This window comes from Mustela erminea, chromosome 14 (assembly GCF_009829155.1).
Source record: "Mustela erminea isolate mMusErm1 chromosome 14, mMusErm1.Pri, whole genome shotgun sequence".
In the NCBI taxonomy this organism is placed as follows: domain Eukaryota; kingdom Metazoa; phylum Chordata; class Mammalia; order Carnivora; family Mustelidae; genus Mustela; species Mustela erminea.
The window spans coordinates 55,086,781-55,101,879 of NC_045627.1; the positions used below are offsets into that span (position 1 = coordinate 55,086,781).

The 15,099-nt window shown below is 53.3% G+C and overlaps 1 protein-coding gene across 1 annotated transcript in view; it reads right to left on the reverse strand.

Annotated features, from left to right (window-relative positions):
* Positions 1-66: 66 nt before the first annotated feature.
* The window catches only part of RET (ret proto-oncogene), a 51,908-nt gene continuing 36,875 nt past the window's right edge, over positions 67-15,099 (reverse strand). The window contains exons 12-20 of the mRNA XM_032314054.1: positions 12,935-13,082; positions 11,377-11,484; positions 10,137-10,351; positions 9,931-10,053; positions 7,911-7,981; positions 6,492-6,629; positions 5,278-5,377; positions 3,573-3,720; positions 67-2,205 (exon numbers count right to left, since the gene is read on the reverse strand). Of these exons, the coding sequence (XP_032169945.1) occupies positions 2,048-2,205; positions 3,573-3,720; positions 5,278-5,377; positions 6,492-6,629; positions 7,911-7,981; positions 9,931-10,053; positions 10,137-10,351; positions 11,377-11,484; positions 12,935-13,082 (1,209 nt within the window). The 3' untranslated portion in view covers positions 67-2,047. The remainder of the gene's footprint in view (positions 2,206-3,572; positions 3,721-5,277; positions 5,378-6,491; positions 6,630-7,910; positions 7,982-9,930; positions 10,054-10,136; positions 10,352-11,376; positions 11,485-12,934; positions 13,083-15,099) is intronic.

The window sequence follows — 15,099 nt, forward strand, 5'->3', positions numbered from 1 at the left end:
AAACATCAAAATCAGGAACCTGATGTTTCCAACGAGGGAGTTAAAAAGAGAAAAGAAGTTTACGCCTTTTATGATACATGATTTTATTTGTATAACTGAAATTATTTCCTTAGTCACCTTGATTACAAAAGCAAATTAACATGATATGGCTTAATAACCTTTCATAAATAGATTTTACAAATTTTAATAACTGACAGACTGCTACTTAATACTCCATAATACTTAATACTTAGTAACTTTGGTGTATATGCATATGAAATTTGTCTGGAAGGACTAGTAAGTAGGAGTGCTTTTAAAATTCAGGAATAGACAATTAGATAACTGGTCAAGGGTCAGTTCCCCATCACTGCGTCAGCCAATTAGACCTGGAGTTCTCACCCTGCCAAGGACAAACCTACGGTGGCAACTCACACTTATTGAGTAAGTATCTTTAACAATTTGAGAAAGTTTATTCTTTTTTCTTCATTTAAGAAGACTATCATTAATCACATCTAAAAACCAAAAGTTGACCACAGCTAGATATTTGTGAAAGAACTTACCACAATGTGTCTGAAAAACGACCTCAACTAAAGCCAGGTCACATCTCCTGTAAGTGTTTTTCCAGTTCTCTCTCTCTGGGTTTGTGTGCACACTCATACACACACACACACACACACACACACACACACACACACATACCCGTGAGGCTCTGATACATACTCACCCAACCTACAGAAATGCCCTAATTTTACTGCTTTTGTGAAATGCCTCTAAGCTACAGTATTTGGATGAGACACTGTCTTCACCGGGCTTTAAGTCGGAAGACCAGGCAGGGTGTTGGTCACCGAGTCTCTCTGCCGAAGTTGCAGACAGAAGAGCTGCCGGGGACTTCCCAAAAGCCACCCCCACAAGATGGGAGGAGTGCTGAGTGTCCGTGACCACAAACAAGCCGTGAAGAATGACAAAAAGCTTATGAGTCATGATCAGAATCTAGTAAACAGAAATGTCCTGCTAGAGCAGCATTGCGTTACAAACACAGAAAAGAGTGGATGCACATACCTTTTCACACAAGCTCTATGAGAGCCAAAACATTGTCTTTCTACATCAGAACTGTAATCAGAGGTGTAGCAGTCCTTGGCTATTGTCAGCCTTACTTCTAACACAGCTAGCTTGACGGTCCCTTTTAGACTGAGCCTAGCCCCACCCACTCCCGCTGTGTGAGATGAGCCCCTGCTTTCAGGCACCAGATGTTGTGGTGTGCTGACCGCTGGCAGGCTGGTAGCAGTGGAATTCATGGCGGCCAAGTCAGCAATCCCTTCGACCCGAGGCCACTCAAACGCCCCTTTGCTTCATACCGTTCTCGTCAGGGGGCAGTGATTACTCAGCGATGGGGACTGAAGTGTCTGGTGAGCCCTCTCCCCTCACACCACCCCTCTACATCACAAATATGGCAGCCAACCTCTCCATTGTGCTACATTTAAGAATCATTTAAATCATGATAAAAATCAAATGTCTTCCTAAGAAATGGTGCCATGATTCTAAAAAACCATTCTTAAGATCTCAAACGTTGAGCGGAGGCCCATCCCGAGGTCCCCTCGTCCCCTCCAGCCCTGGCGGGTGTGGGTAGAGGGAGGCTTTGACCTCACTCTGAGGCCTTGCTGGGCTCTTGTTCTGAACAAGGACATGTCGTTTGGGTCAGGTTTTTAAAATTTATTTATTTTTCCTGTTGCCCTTCTGGTGTGTGTGTGTGCTTCGTGTTTAAACCTTGGTGCCCTGTTTGGCGGCAACCAGAAAAATCAGACAGCTCAGGTAGTGAGCGAGGGACCCACGTGTGTGAGCACAGAGTGTGTGGTTGTCCCTGGTGAACACGGGCCAACACAGGCTGCTGCTGAGGGCCAAAGAGGAAGGACTAAAAAAAGGCTGGACTCGCAACTTGGGTCCAGTGGCTATGTCTGCCAGGAGGGAAAATCACCAGCCAGTGTCAAGTGTACAAAGGAGGGGCCGGCAGACTTTCTGTTCTCGGTACGTTTCTTCCCCTTGGGAGCCCGTTACCTTTCCCAAAGAAATGTTAACTATCAAATGCGTCCGTTAATTGTGCCGCTGAGGGTGAAACCATCCAGTTAGCATATACACTATCATTTGCATATCTTGGACACACAGTGTTAGTGCCATCAGCTCGCGTGAGTGGTACAGGACTCTCTTCAGGCCAGTTCGGGTCTGACATGCCTAAAAATGAAAACAGATCATTTGTTCTGCACTGAAGAACCAACACTTCATGTGCAAACAGTAAGGCCTTGGCAAAACTCCCTTTGAGGTTCAAACCAAACTTTCTAGTTTCTGTGCCAATTACACGAATGTTTTCATGCTCCAGCTTTCCAAAAACAAGGTTACATTTTTGGGGGAAAGATCACATGCTCTCTTGGTAACTGGAACATAACAGAAACTGCCAATTTTGCCTTTTTATGAGCTTCGAACTCCGAAATCTGATATAAATATCTGTTGACCTGTTTCAGTCTTTTTTCTAAGGCAGCATAAAACAGTGGTGAGTTAAAGGGCTTACTGCAGTGGGGAAGCTTCTATAAAAAGTTCTCTAATGTAAGAAGCCTACTCGTCTTCCATCCAAGCCCACCACGGAGGACAGAATCTTCCAAATCAAGGGTGCACGCGGGCGAGCCCCACAGCGTCGGCAGGACAAATGGCGTGTAGCGCTAGACCCAAAGCCAGCAAGGAATCAGTGACTCAGGAGGCATGCAAAAGGAACAATCTCGGCCGAAAAATGTTTCAAACTCCCAGATTTAAAAACAGTCAATGATTAAGTTAGGAAACACAAAAATTTTCAAGTATTTAATTAAAGACAAAAGAAGGAGTTTTGGCAAGAACCGTATTTACTGTCCATTGCAAGACCACAGCACCACAGACTATGTTCTTTCAAAAGCATTTGCTCCAGCTTTTAGCACTGACTTGGTAAGTGACAACTGTCAGGACACTGTGTGATGCAAAGGATGTGAAAACAGGAGTCTGCACGTATCCTCCCTGGCCGCGGGCATGTGGGCGGGGCTCGGACCGGGCTGGCCACTGCTTCCCAGTACTGAGTGGCCTCTGAGAGCCACCTACCCGCCCACGTGGGGTCTGGGAGGGACCGGCTGTGCCCTCAATGCAGTCAGGGTGGCGCGGGTTCCTCCTGTCTCAGTTAAATGCCTCCCCACATTGGGTAAATTTATCCCAGTAGTTAAATAAGAAATATTATGACTTGATACCTCCCCACCCCAGAAATGACTTATTTATCATTTTCTCAATATCCCCTGAGAGTTCTGCCCAGCTCTCTTTCTTCTCCATAATCCTAAGTGGCTGGGCAGTAGTGGTCATTATACTTATTTTCACATCCTTTAAAAAAAAAAAACAAAACAAACATAGTTTCAAAAATGCCTGAATGTAAACGGATGCAAAGTCAGACATTTACAAATAAAAAGGTTCAGAGGGAACTTTGGTTTCATTCAGACCAGAAACACTCTTAAAAAGCATTACAGAGAGTTAAGGATAGTGCAGAGAGGAACGATGTTGCTAGAATCTAGTAAATGCATGTGAAATTCTACCATAGAGTTTGTTTTCAATCCACGTGGAGGGGAGGGCTCGAGGGAGGGGAGCGCTATTACAGTCCACCAGGGGCGTCTCCTCCTCCGAGAGGCCGTCGTCGTAAAGCAGGGAGTCAGATGGGGTGGACGCGGCCAAGTCCAAGTAGTCCTGGAAGAGACAGATGGCCAGTCACCCCACTCACAGGTGGACTTGCCCCAGCCCCTCCCCGCCCAAAGGCAGAAGGCCTGGTTGAGTCCCACCCCGTGCTGGCTTACTAGCTTCTCTGCGATATCTGAGCCCTGGCCAGACAGCCCCTCTCCCAGCCTCTGCTTTGTTGGCCTTGCTCCACAGCCCTCATTGCTCGCTCTAGAAATTCACCTTCTTGAAGGGCAGAAATGGACTCCTTTGTTGCCTTAGTGCTACCTCTGCAGCATGAAGGGGTACCACACCCAGCACGGGAGAACTGGCCTGTTTACCAAACCCGAGGCTCCGGGAGAGCTCGTTGCAGCCCGTTACTCATGTGGGAGGACCAGGAAGCATCTCCGACACTTTTTTTAAAGTGCTGGACACTTTTCAGCTTTTCTCTGAGGACCCCTACCATCTAGAACAGCACGTCAGGGCCAGAAATCTGAAGTTGTCGAGGTGGGCTGGCCATAGGGTGCTGCTATGGGGCTTCAGCAACTAAGCCTGATGATTTCCCAGTGCCTGCCCCTGCCGCCACCCTGGTTAAATGTGTCAAGAACAGTTCTACCATTTTCCTGGCTGTTTCTCAGTTCTGTCCTAGGAAGGCTGGTTCTCATGGCATCACCTGTTATTTTTATTTAAGGGAACCCTGTGTTCCCAGGATCTGGAGGCTTGGCCCAAGTGGTACACTGATGTTAGGTTTTATTACAAGCATTCTACACTATGCACCTTTGTTTTTGTGTATGAAGAAATCCCAACTTTTAGTAAATGTGTCAGTGCGAAGATGAAACCCTGAAAGCAAGATCTGCGCCTGTCTTGTTTACTTGTATTCCCAGCATCTGAGACCGAATATGGCACATAGCAGTTGCTCAATAAATATTAGCTGAAACTTGTTGGCTTTCTCACTTACCTACAGAGTTATAGGCTGGAGGCACATGGGCTGAATCTAGGCTCCCAAAAATGCTTTATTTGGACTAGACTGAGCTTTTGGAAATTTAAATGAGTTACTAACATTAGAGATTGGAAAACTTAACATAAATATCCTTTAAAATTCAGAAGACCTGACACTCTAACACTCCTATGCCTCTAGACTGTGTGTGGTTACAGTAAGGGGTCCTTCAGAGGGGCTGGCGTGCTCCTGGCTGCCACAGTCCCCACCACCCCCTAGCTACTTCCAACCACCCACTGGGCCCCTCGTGGCATTTGAATTTAGGATACCCACTTCAACTCTACTCTCTCATGTTCTGTTACTAAAAATTATTTTGACCTTGAGATTTGCCTCTCACACCTATCGATGGAGAGTACTTTCAAAGTATAAAGGGAAGAATCTGGGTTTCTTTATGATTTGAGAAGGGGCCAGGTTCAAAGAGAAGGGTTCAGATGCTAGCTGCCCTCGGGAGACAGCGTGACCACCTCCCTTTGCGCAGACCTGCTCTGCCCCTGCACTGGGAACTCCATAGAACTGGGGTGAGGTGGGAGTCCCCCCACTGCCATGTTCAGCCGACAGATGGCCGACACCACCAATTGGCTCCAGGTACTCACTCTGTTCTTAACCATCATCTTCTCCAGGTCTTTGCTGATGTCAGCAAACACCGGCCTCTTGTCCGGTTCCTGCTTCCAGCACTGTAGCATTAGGCCATACCTGGTGGGAAGCACGGGTGGGCAGTTACGACCCAGCAAGGACTGCCCAACCACAGCCGCTGCACCTGGCACCATGCCCTGGGCCCAGACGGCTCTGTTCTCAAACCCCAAAGCCGTCTCTGCTCGCTGACATTGTTCTCTGAGCTGGGCCAGGATCTGAGGGGTCACTAGGCGCTCAGGGTGCGTGGTGCTGTGGTCCAGCATCTTCTGAGTCTCCTCCTCTCCCTTGAGAGAGATTTGTCTTCACTTTCCTTTCAGATAAACAGCTGAGAGGATGCCAAACCCACTACGGTGGCTGAGGGAGCAATGCCAGTCTTTCAAACTCTTAGGAAATATGACTGGTTATAGAAACAGACAAACGAAACTTCTGCCAATTATACCTCTGTCTGCTGCCTTCCTCACTTCCCCATTTCCCTGGGTCCCTGGCACAGCTGCTGGGCCCCCGGGCTGCCATGTGGCTGTGCGCTGGGCCAGCCGGCTGCCAGCTCAGGCCACCCAGGGGGATGGCACCTGCTCACCCTTGCACTCCCACACCTAGACCCGAGCCAGGCATGTGGCAGGTGCACAACACATTTTGTGGAATGAATGGACTAGCACATTTCTGCCTGTGATGGCCCCGTTCTCATGAGTTCTCAGCCTGTCCTCTGAGAAGCATCTGCTGGAATCACTGTATGTGAAGGTGCTCTTGGGTGGCAGTGCCAGGTCTTCTTGCCTGACCCCTGCTGACCTCTGTGCCTCCACGCGGGCTCCCCAACACGCATCCCCTAAGGTCATTCTGAATTACCTTCCCCTCCCCAAGGGTCCTGTGGGGATAGGCCTTGGGCTTAATCTGCTTCCTGGGCCTGAAGAACCCTTTGATCCTTCCTACTACTTCTCATTGGCCCTACTCTCCATCTTCATGTCTCACCACGGCCCCAACCCTGGTCCCAGGAAGCGTACTCAGCCCCCAGCAGAATCAGGGTCCCCAGCATCTGCCATTGTGCCCAACGGTGATTCTCTGACTTCTGCCTTGGCGTGCTCTGACCTATTGTTACCCACCACCCAGTTCACCCTGTGCCCAGGGCTGCTCGGGCACAGGGAGGGAGGGAGTATGGGCCAAAGCAAAGCCTGCTCACATCTCCTCACTGCAGTTGTCAGGCCTCTCCATCCGGTAGCCTGTCTTTAGAAGGTTGAAGAGCCGCTCTGGAGGTATCCCGGGGTAGGGGTTGCCCCCTAGAGTCACAATCTCCCATAGCAGGACACCAAAGGACCACCTAAGGGAAGCGAGATGACCGGTGAGACGTCTCAGCAGGCCAGACGTCCCTCCTCCCAGCAGCTGTTGACCCAATCAGCCCCCAGGGCAAAGAGCCAGCCAAGGCCTGACTGCATGGACAGGTGTAGAATGGGGCGGGGAAGAAGCCATCTGACCACCCAACTTTCATGCCTGCAGTGCTGAAGCCCCGTGAAGCCACTGTCTGGGCTTGGGCCTCGCACCGACAAGAGGTACTTGGCTGGCCCTGTGGCGACGCGCCAAACCATCAGAGACAGCACAGGGCAGTCGAACATATACAGCAACACTTGAGATGGAGACCTAGGCCATGGGACACAGGGTTGCCCGCACAATTCCTTCACCTTTCCTGTGGGCTTAGAAACTTTCATAAAATCTTAAAAGAGAAAAGGCACTGCTATGAGAAATATCTAATTGTGAGGGAAAATTTACTGTGAAGTGGGAACAAAATCGTATCACAAAACAGCATTATCACATGAGCCCACTTAGAGCAATAGGAAGTATATACCGGCACACCACAGAAAACACTAGAAGGTCCATGTATGCCAGGACTGGCAGGAGTTACTTAGGGGCAGTGGGATTCAAGTTGACTTTCAGTGGCTTCATTACCCTTTTCTCTGCATTTTCCAACAGTCTACAGTTGGCTTTACGTCATCTGAACACAGATGTTTAGAACTGCTCAGGCACTGCCTTTCCCCAGCCCACAGTATTCAAGACATGTGTTTCTATGGATGGCACAACATTCAGAAATGAGTCTGTTGTATTTTTGAAAACTATCAAGTCTTGTGTTTGACCTGGAAGGCTAAGTTTTGGTTCCCATCTTTGAGCAGTAAGGGACACACCATCCTATCAACTCACTCAAGGCCAGCCTACCTGCGGGTGGGGACCATTCCACTCCCAGCGGAACTTGCCTGAGCCCAGTCCACGCTCAGGTCCCCAGAGGCGAACTGTTTGGCTGGGCCTGGGTGGCACTAAGGTGCCCAGAGTAGAGAGGGAGGGGCTGGGAAGGGGAGCAATCAGCGGAATTTGTAGTTCCCTGCTCTCAGCTCTCATGCATTCCACCGTGACTCTCAGAACCACCCTATAGGCCCCTGCCATTTGCTGAACGAATACACGAAGGCCCCTCAGCTTGCGTGGGGTGGGGGGGTCATCGCAGATGGCTGGTGTGAGCCAACAGGCACTTGTCCCCCAGCCAAGCTGCCCAGAGAGGCCTCATGGTGCACTGTGTATGTAACCTCGACCCCAGGAAGGCAACACCCACACTTACACGTCACTTTGGGTGGTGTAGATGTGATCGAAAAGAGACTCAATTGCCATCCATTTGACTGGAATCCGACCCTAAAAAGGGAATGAAGGAAAGGCATTAACAACGCTCTGACACCCTGGGAACCAGGGATGGGAGGTGTGGAGGAGGGTGAGGCCGTGTCCCAGGCATTTCCAGCTTTGGAGGGATGCTGAGTAATGCCATCCAGAGTGCGTCCAGATGCAGAATTGGCAGCACGGCCTCAGAGGGGCTGTGATTCTAATCTGGGTCTCTCAGGCATGGCTGAGATACTGGAGGGAGTCAGCTGGCCTGCCCATAGCTACACAGGGCATCCTTGTCACGCACCACATCTCTAGTGAGAAGAAACCGAAGGAATCACCACCATGCCCATGTCAGGCCTCCCTATGGCCATGTCCAGAGGGCTCTAGGTTGCCCTGGGTGGTGATGTCCAACATGTGGGCCAAGATCAACATCCAGAAGATCTCCCCCTTTCTGAGGGTGAATGAGTTTAGGAAACCAACTTCCAGTGTTTCCATCCTGGGGACTTCTGACACAAAAACACTGAAAGCTCTTCTGAGAAGGCTGAGGGAAGAAATCTGTTTCCATGCCTTGAGGCTGCTTTTTTTTTTTTTTTACCTATCACTTTGTTCCTGAGCCCTGCTAGCATCCTCTGAGACAGTGTCCCCACTGTAGAGGTGCTGGGGCCACACCTAATGGATGCTTTCCAATGAAACTTGAGGAAGGGTTTTTGAATAGGTAAGTCTTAGGACAAAAATCAACCAAAAATGCGTGTGTTGCATTTTAATGCAACATGTCTTGTAATTTCTTTTTCTTTAAAGCATTCTTTAGCGTTTACATCCTTAACGAAGTGTGACTTTCTGGGGCACATGTTTGTAACAACACTACCTACCACCCGGGCTCTCCAGGGGGCCTCGTGTGTAGACACCTACACTTCCTTGCTCCATGACATGGGCTGTTCTCAGGGGACCGAGAGCAGGAAGTAGGAAGACTTTGTCCACACCCCTGCATGGGGCAGAAAGCAGCCCCTCTCCACTTCCCCTTCGGCAGTTCTGAGAGATGCCGTTGCAACAGAAACCCCAGAAGAAACGAAACCTCAACCTCACAGCCTGTGGTGACGTGGGGCTTCTCCGGGCCCCTTACAGCAGATCTGAGGGCTACACAAGTGGTTTTTGTATGTTGTTTTGAGCAGTGTCTGTTCTGAAGGCCAGTCAGCCGTGGCTCCTGAATGGCCCTGTGAGTGGTCCTGTCTAGTCTGTCACAAGGAGGCTGCAGGGGAGTGACTGACAGAGCAGTGGAACTAAGAGGGTTAGAACAAGGGCCACAGGGAACTGGATGACACAGCGAAGCAGACTTCCCCAGAAGGGCCCCAGTCCACCTATTTCAGAGGTTCGGAGAAAGCGTCTGAGAACCCCATGCCGTGTTTCTGGACTCCATCTCCAGGGCCTCCCTGTGAGCCTTCCAAACTCACCCAGTTGGGAGTTCCCAGGCCCCCGGCCCAGAGGAACCCTCACCCGTAAAGTGGTTCATTCCTTTCTGCCTCAGAATGACTGTCACGCTCAGCTGTATTGACTTCAGTCTCCTTTGAGTAAAGAGCTAAAGCTACACAGAGGGAACAGGGGACATTTCACCCTGTAGAAGCAAGACCCTGTCTCACTGCAGAGACAACTATCACTTCCATAGCACTAGGTGACCTTCAAAAGCGGTTGTGATTAAAACCAAGAGAGGCTGCGGGGCCCCAGCTCCCCAGTGGGTGCCCTGAAAGGTCGGGTGTGGCCCTTAGGAAGAGAAGAAACAGACCCAGGGTGAGCCCTGAGCTGGGTGTCTGGGGACCCAGGAATCAGGGAAGAATTTGAAGTTGAGGGCTAGAAGTTCATATGCTAAGACTCTGCTCTCCACTCCCCCGGCGTCCTAAGGGCTCTGCCCCACCCATTGTGGGAACCCTGCCCCCTGCCCTCCACCCTGCCAGGGAGCCCTGGGTCACCCAACCCAGGGGACCTGGTACCTTGCTCCTCTTCACATAGGAATCCTCTTCATAAACATCTCGGGACAGACCGAAATCCGAAATCTTCATCTTTCGCCCCTCGGCTACCAGAACGTTTCTGGCTGCCAAGTCCCGATGGACAAGCTGTGAGGAAGACAACAGCAGGGACCCCTGTAACCTGGGCCCCCATCACAGGCAGTGGGGGCCCGGGAGGGCGCGGCACACACCTTCATCTCCGCCAGGTACCGCATCCCCCGAGAGATCTGCCAGGCGAAGGAGATGAGGTCGCCCATGGTCAGGGCCCGCTCCCCGGGGCTGTCCAGGTAGCTGGAGCTGCGGCTGCCCCCGCTGCCCACGTCGCCCGGGCCAGCCTTGCGGCTCTCCCGGAGGAAGCCCCGCAGGGAGCCGTACTTGGCGTACTCCACAATGAGGAAGAGTGGCCCTGGGGGGCGAGAGGGGGCTGTGAGCTGGCTGTCTGCATGGTCCTGGGCCGTCAGAAGTTGGGCCAGCTCTGGGAGCAGGGAAGGAGGCTGCAGGGTCCCCAGGCGGGCTCTCCACCCTGCCAGAAGTGGGCAGAAGGATACAGCCCCGCTCTGGCCAGTGGCCTGGGCGCCAAGTAGCAGGAGTTACGTGTTCCAGACCCGGCTCACTCGTGCATGGCTTGCTCTCCTTGCACTGCACGTGTTAAAGCAGGCTCCCTGGGTGGTGGAGCACCATCCACTAGGGCAGTCGGCCACTGTACACAGCGCTCCCCTGGGAGGCACGCCCTTGCTGCTCGGACGTCGTGTCTTTCTACATCCTCGGCCCTGCTGCAGCTCAGGCTGGCGACGGCTGATGCAGGCGGAGGATGGGAAGCCTCACATAACGCTTCCTCCCTGCTCCCAGCCCTCAGCATCTCTGAAGCTGCTGTCTCGTCCCAGGCCCAGCCTGGAGTCCTGCGGGTGCCGACCAGCGTCCTTGCTGCCCTCTCCCTGGTGCACCTGTCCTCTCATACCCACGGCACGCACATCTATGCACACGTGCACACATGATGGCCAGAGGACCTTATGTTGCACCGACCAGGCCAATCTCCTGTGTCCTTATGTGAGAAAGGGTGACAGTGCCTTCACCCTGCAGGGCTAGGGCAGTGGTCACTTGGAGGTCATGGCACGTCTAGTCCCCAGGATGCACCACCTGTTTCTAGAGCTCCCTGCCCTGGGATCCACCTGGAATAGGGTCCTGACAAACCAGGATGCCACCAGAGACCTCGGAGCAGCTGCAGCCCACCCAGGGAGCACACTCAGAGCGGAGGCCTCACACTAGCACTCCAGCAGCAGGCCTTCCTGGTCCTCTCACCAACACAGGAGGGGACATGCTCCAGGTGGGGGCCAGAGCCACAGAGGACAAGGAAGGGGAAGGAAGAGGAGTAAAGGAGCCCAGAACCCCCGGCCTGCACCGGGTAGCTGCCTGTCCCTTGGCCGGCCTTACCATCCTGGCTGCAGGCCCCATACAGCTTGATGACATGCGGGTGGTTGACCTGCTTCAGGAGGTTGAACTCTGACAGCAGGTCCCGCAGCTCACTTGGGGAGGCGTTCTCTGAAATGCACATAAACACAGCGAGTTGAACAGCAATCCCTTCTAGAAGCCCCTTCTGTGAACAGTCTGGGTCACTGGATGCACAAGGTAGGTGTGCACAGACCCTGGGTATCTCCTTCCTAGAGAGCCTACCCAGGTTTAGACAAGGTCCCCAAGGACCCTGATGCTTGGGGCTTCTTTTAGCCTGTAGGATAGTCAACAGTGGCCTCATCTGCCCCCAGGGAATAATAACCCAGCAGCCAACTTCCACAGCAGTAGGGTTTTTCCACAAAAACCTGGGACCAGGCTGTGTATGTATGTGGTAGTATTTCTCTGCAATTGCCATCTCTTACCTTCTGGAAGGTAAGGGGACTGTCTCATGTCCTAAAACCCTTGCTGACCAAGCACTCAACAGGAGGGTGAGGCTCTGGAGAAAGCTGGGAATGATAGGACTTCACAGAGGTGGCCTCCTGCCACACTGAACACATGCATCCTGGGGTGGGTGGGGATAGAGCTGTGCTTGCGCTCCCACCAGGAGCTGAAGCCTGACAGGAGGGGTATGCAGCCAGAAGCAGGGGCTGCACAGGCCTCCCGGGGCAGCTGCCCCACAGCCCACTGCCGAGCGGTACCTCATCGCCTCCTCTGGCCACATGCTTCTTTGGAAGAGAGAGGACAGCTCGGGGAGAGGTTGTAGGGACCCACATATGGTGGCCTGGAAGATGGTCTCAGTGGGCCCCCTTAGTGCCTGGGGCCTCAGGGGGGATGGAGAGACCCTGTTCTGACAGCCTAGGTAAGCATCAGAAGCACCCTGCACAGTGTAGCCCAGAGTGTTGCACTGGCCGACTTATGCCCACTGCATGGCCACTGGGCCCTTGGTCCATGTGAACCAGGGTCTGGCCACGGCAGAGGGCCGTCCACCCAGTCTCTGCTCAGAAACACCAGTGAGAGTAAGTGTGTGGGTGATTATGTGCTCATTTAGGGCCAGAATTGTGGCACGACTCGTCACAGAGGTGGGGCAGACCCACTGGGGGCCGCCAGGGATTGGGCCAGGCAGGGCCCCAAGGGACAGGGGCCAGTCCTTACGGTGGCTTCTTCACCAGGACCCCAGAGGCACTTGGCTGAGAGGAATGAGTGGGGCAGACTAGGGTGGGAGAGCTGTCAGCTCAAGACCAAAAGGGCTTTTAATTTTTTAAAAACTCCGGTCTTTACCCAACGTTGGTGCAGAAGCAGCACCACTCTAGAACCTTTCAACTGAGGAAAGTCCTTTTGCCCTTTTTCTCCAGGGACCACCCTGGCCCATGTCATCCGTGGCAGGGGTCTCCCGAATGCAGCCGCTCAAGAATAGGAATGGTGGGTGGGGGGCTCTTTAGAAAGCCCCTTGCTGGCTGCCAGCACTCTGGTTTTCAGGGTGGCTCCATCCAGCCCTCAGGGCTCCTAGAAAGCCACGTGTGCACACTGCCTGGACAGGTACCTTTCAGCATCTTCACAGCCACAGTCGTGTACCCCGCTTTGCCTTTAAGCCGGAAGGCTGTTGCCTTAACCACTTTTCCAAATTCGCCTTCTCCCAGAGTTTTTCCAAGAACCAAGTTCTTCCGAGGGAATTCCCACTTTGGATCCTCCTATGTGGGGTTGAAGGAAGGGAAAGAAGAGGAGAAGGGAGAAAGTTGGTGAGGGTAAGAGGAAAAGAAGATTGGCAAGACCCATCATGAGCCCCCAGTGGACAAGCTCCAGTGTGCAAACCATTGTCACCTGACCTAGTGGGCAACGGGCATGCCCCTGCACCGAGGGCAGGACCCTGCACCTTATGGAAAGACAGCTGTTGCCACAGAATGGCCTTGACACTGGATACCTGGACCCTTGCTTGTCCCCGGTTTACTGAACATGCCCTCAGCCATCCCAGGCCCATGTCCTCGTCTCTCAAACAAGGAATTCAGGGCTTACTTAGTCTCCGGGTGGTGGTGGTGGTGGTGGTGGTGGTGTGTGTGTGTGTGTTTCACATGGGAGTGTGGCCTCTTCCCTGGGAGCTGAGACCAAGCTTCCTGGTGCTGCCTCCGCTTCGGACACCAGGCCCACAAGACACTGATGTCCTACAGACCAGGCCCTAGTCTGTCCTCCCCAGAGATCCAAAGGAGCCCCAAGAGGACTCCATTGGCACCAGAGGCCCAAGCTGCCCAGGATCCCCAGCTATGGATGCAAGTGTCCAGGCAGAGTTTCCCATGTGCTGCCCCAGAAAATGTACCACAGTGGTAGTTGGGAACCTCCCTCCTGACCCGTGGAAGGAGCTGGTCCTGTCATGGGACTGGCCGTTTCCCCAAACCCGCACCCACTTGCCATCATGCTACCCTCTACCCACCCTGTCTTCCCACCGGAATCCCACTTGAGATGACTCTGGGACAGCTTCCCAGGCCCCAGCCTGGCCCCACCTCCTTGAACTCTTGACTAGGGATACCAAAGCCTGTCCTGGGGATCCTGGGAAGTCCTGGGACCTCCCCTCCTATGCCAACACCAGGCATCCATTGCCCCAACTCTCCCTGCAGCCGGATGTGGGTGGCCTGGGTGCACTGCTCTGACCCACACAGATGGACCCTGACGAGCCCAGCTGTGCTTCCCAACACCCAAGTACAGGTGTGTGCACTCCTCGTGAGCAGAGGCAGCCTCCTCTTAGCACCGTGTCTTGGGCTCGAGCATCATCGTGGTTACCCTGGAGTCCTCACCTCCACCCTGCCCTGGGAAAGAATTCACTGCACGTGGAAATGGCACTGAGCCTGTGCAGACTGCACTGATTTGATCTTCTTAAAAGATGTGAAAAGTTCTCCTCACTTCATATAAGAGACAACTAAGGTCAAGCAGTTGAGCAGCATGTTCTCAGAACCAGTCGGCGAAGCCCTTAGGCCTCAGGCTGGGTTCTGGCTTCTCTGTGCAGAGGGTCCAAGGTGACATCGGCCGACGGCAGTGCGTGTCCCCCTGCGTGAACACCCACCAGCACTGCCCTTCCTGGGACCCTGCCACAAACTGCCTGGGTTTATAAAGCAATCAAATGGCTCAGCCCAGAGGCCTGCTTCGGAGACTGAGATGGTTCCCAGGACAGGGGTTGCAGACCCCGTCTGCTGAGTGACTGGAACTAGGAAAGCTTGGAGAGAGGCCGTGGGGTCTACCACGGGAGGGAATGGCTCCCATGGCCCAGACCGATCCTAAGGGATTAGCACCCTTGGGTGGCTCCTCCTACAAACTGTGGTCGCCTCCCAGCTCTGGTTGGGTACTGCCAGTGACTCCTGAGCTTTCTGGTTGGAGGCTCCTGCCAAGGGACCGTGCTCCTGCCAGGCCCTGGAGGTGGAGCTTCTGCTCACACAAACCCCTCCTCTCAGTCCCTCTTAGAACCTGGCGTCCTGCTCCCTAGCAGCTGCCCGCAGGGACACAGAAGAAGCAGGGCACAGGGCGGGGAGCCTTAGCCAGGAGGCCCCAAGGAGCACAGGGTAACTGCGGGCCCAGGCCCTCCCACAGAGAAGGGGGAATGGGGGCCTGCTGGCGCTGGCCGGCCTCTCTGTCAGCGGGCTGGTTACATGTCCTGGGGCCAGCCTCTGCGGCAGCTGGCCCAGGGGCCCCCATGGTAGCCCTTTCTCCCCTCCGCAAACGAAC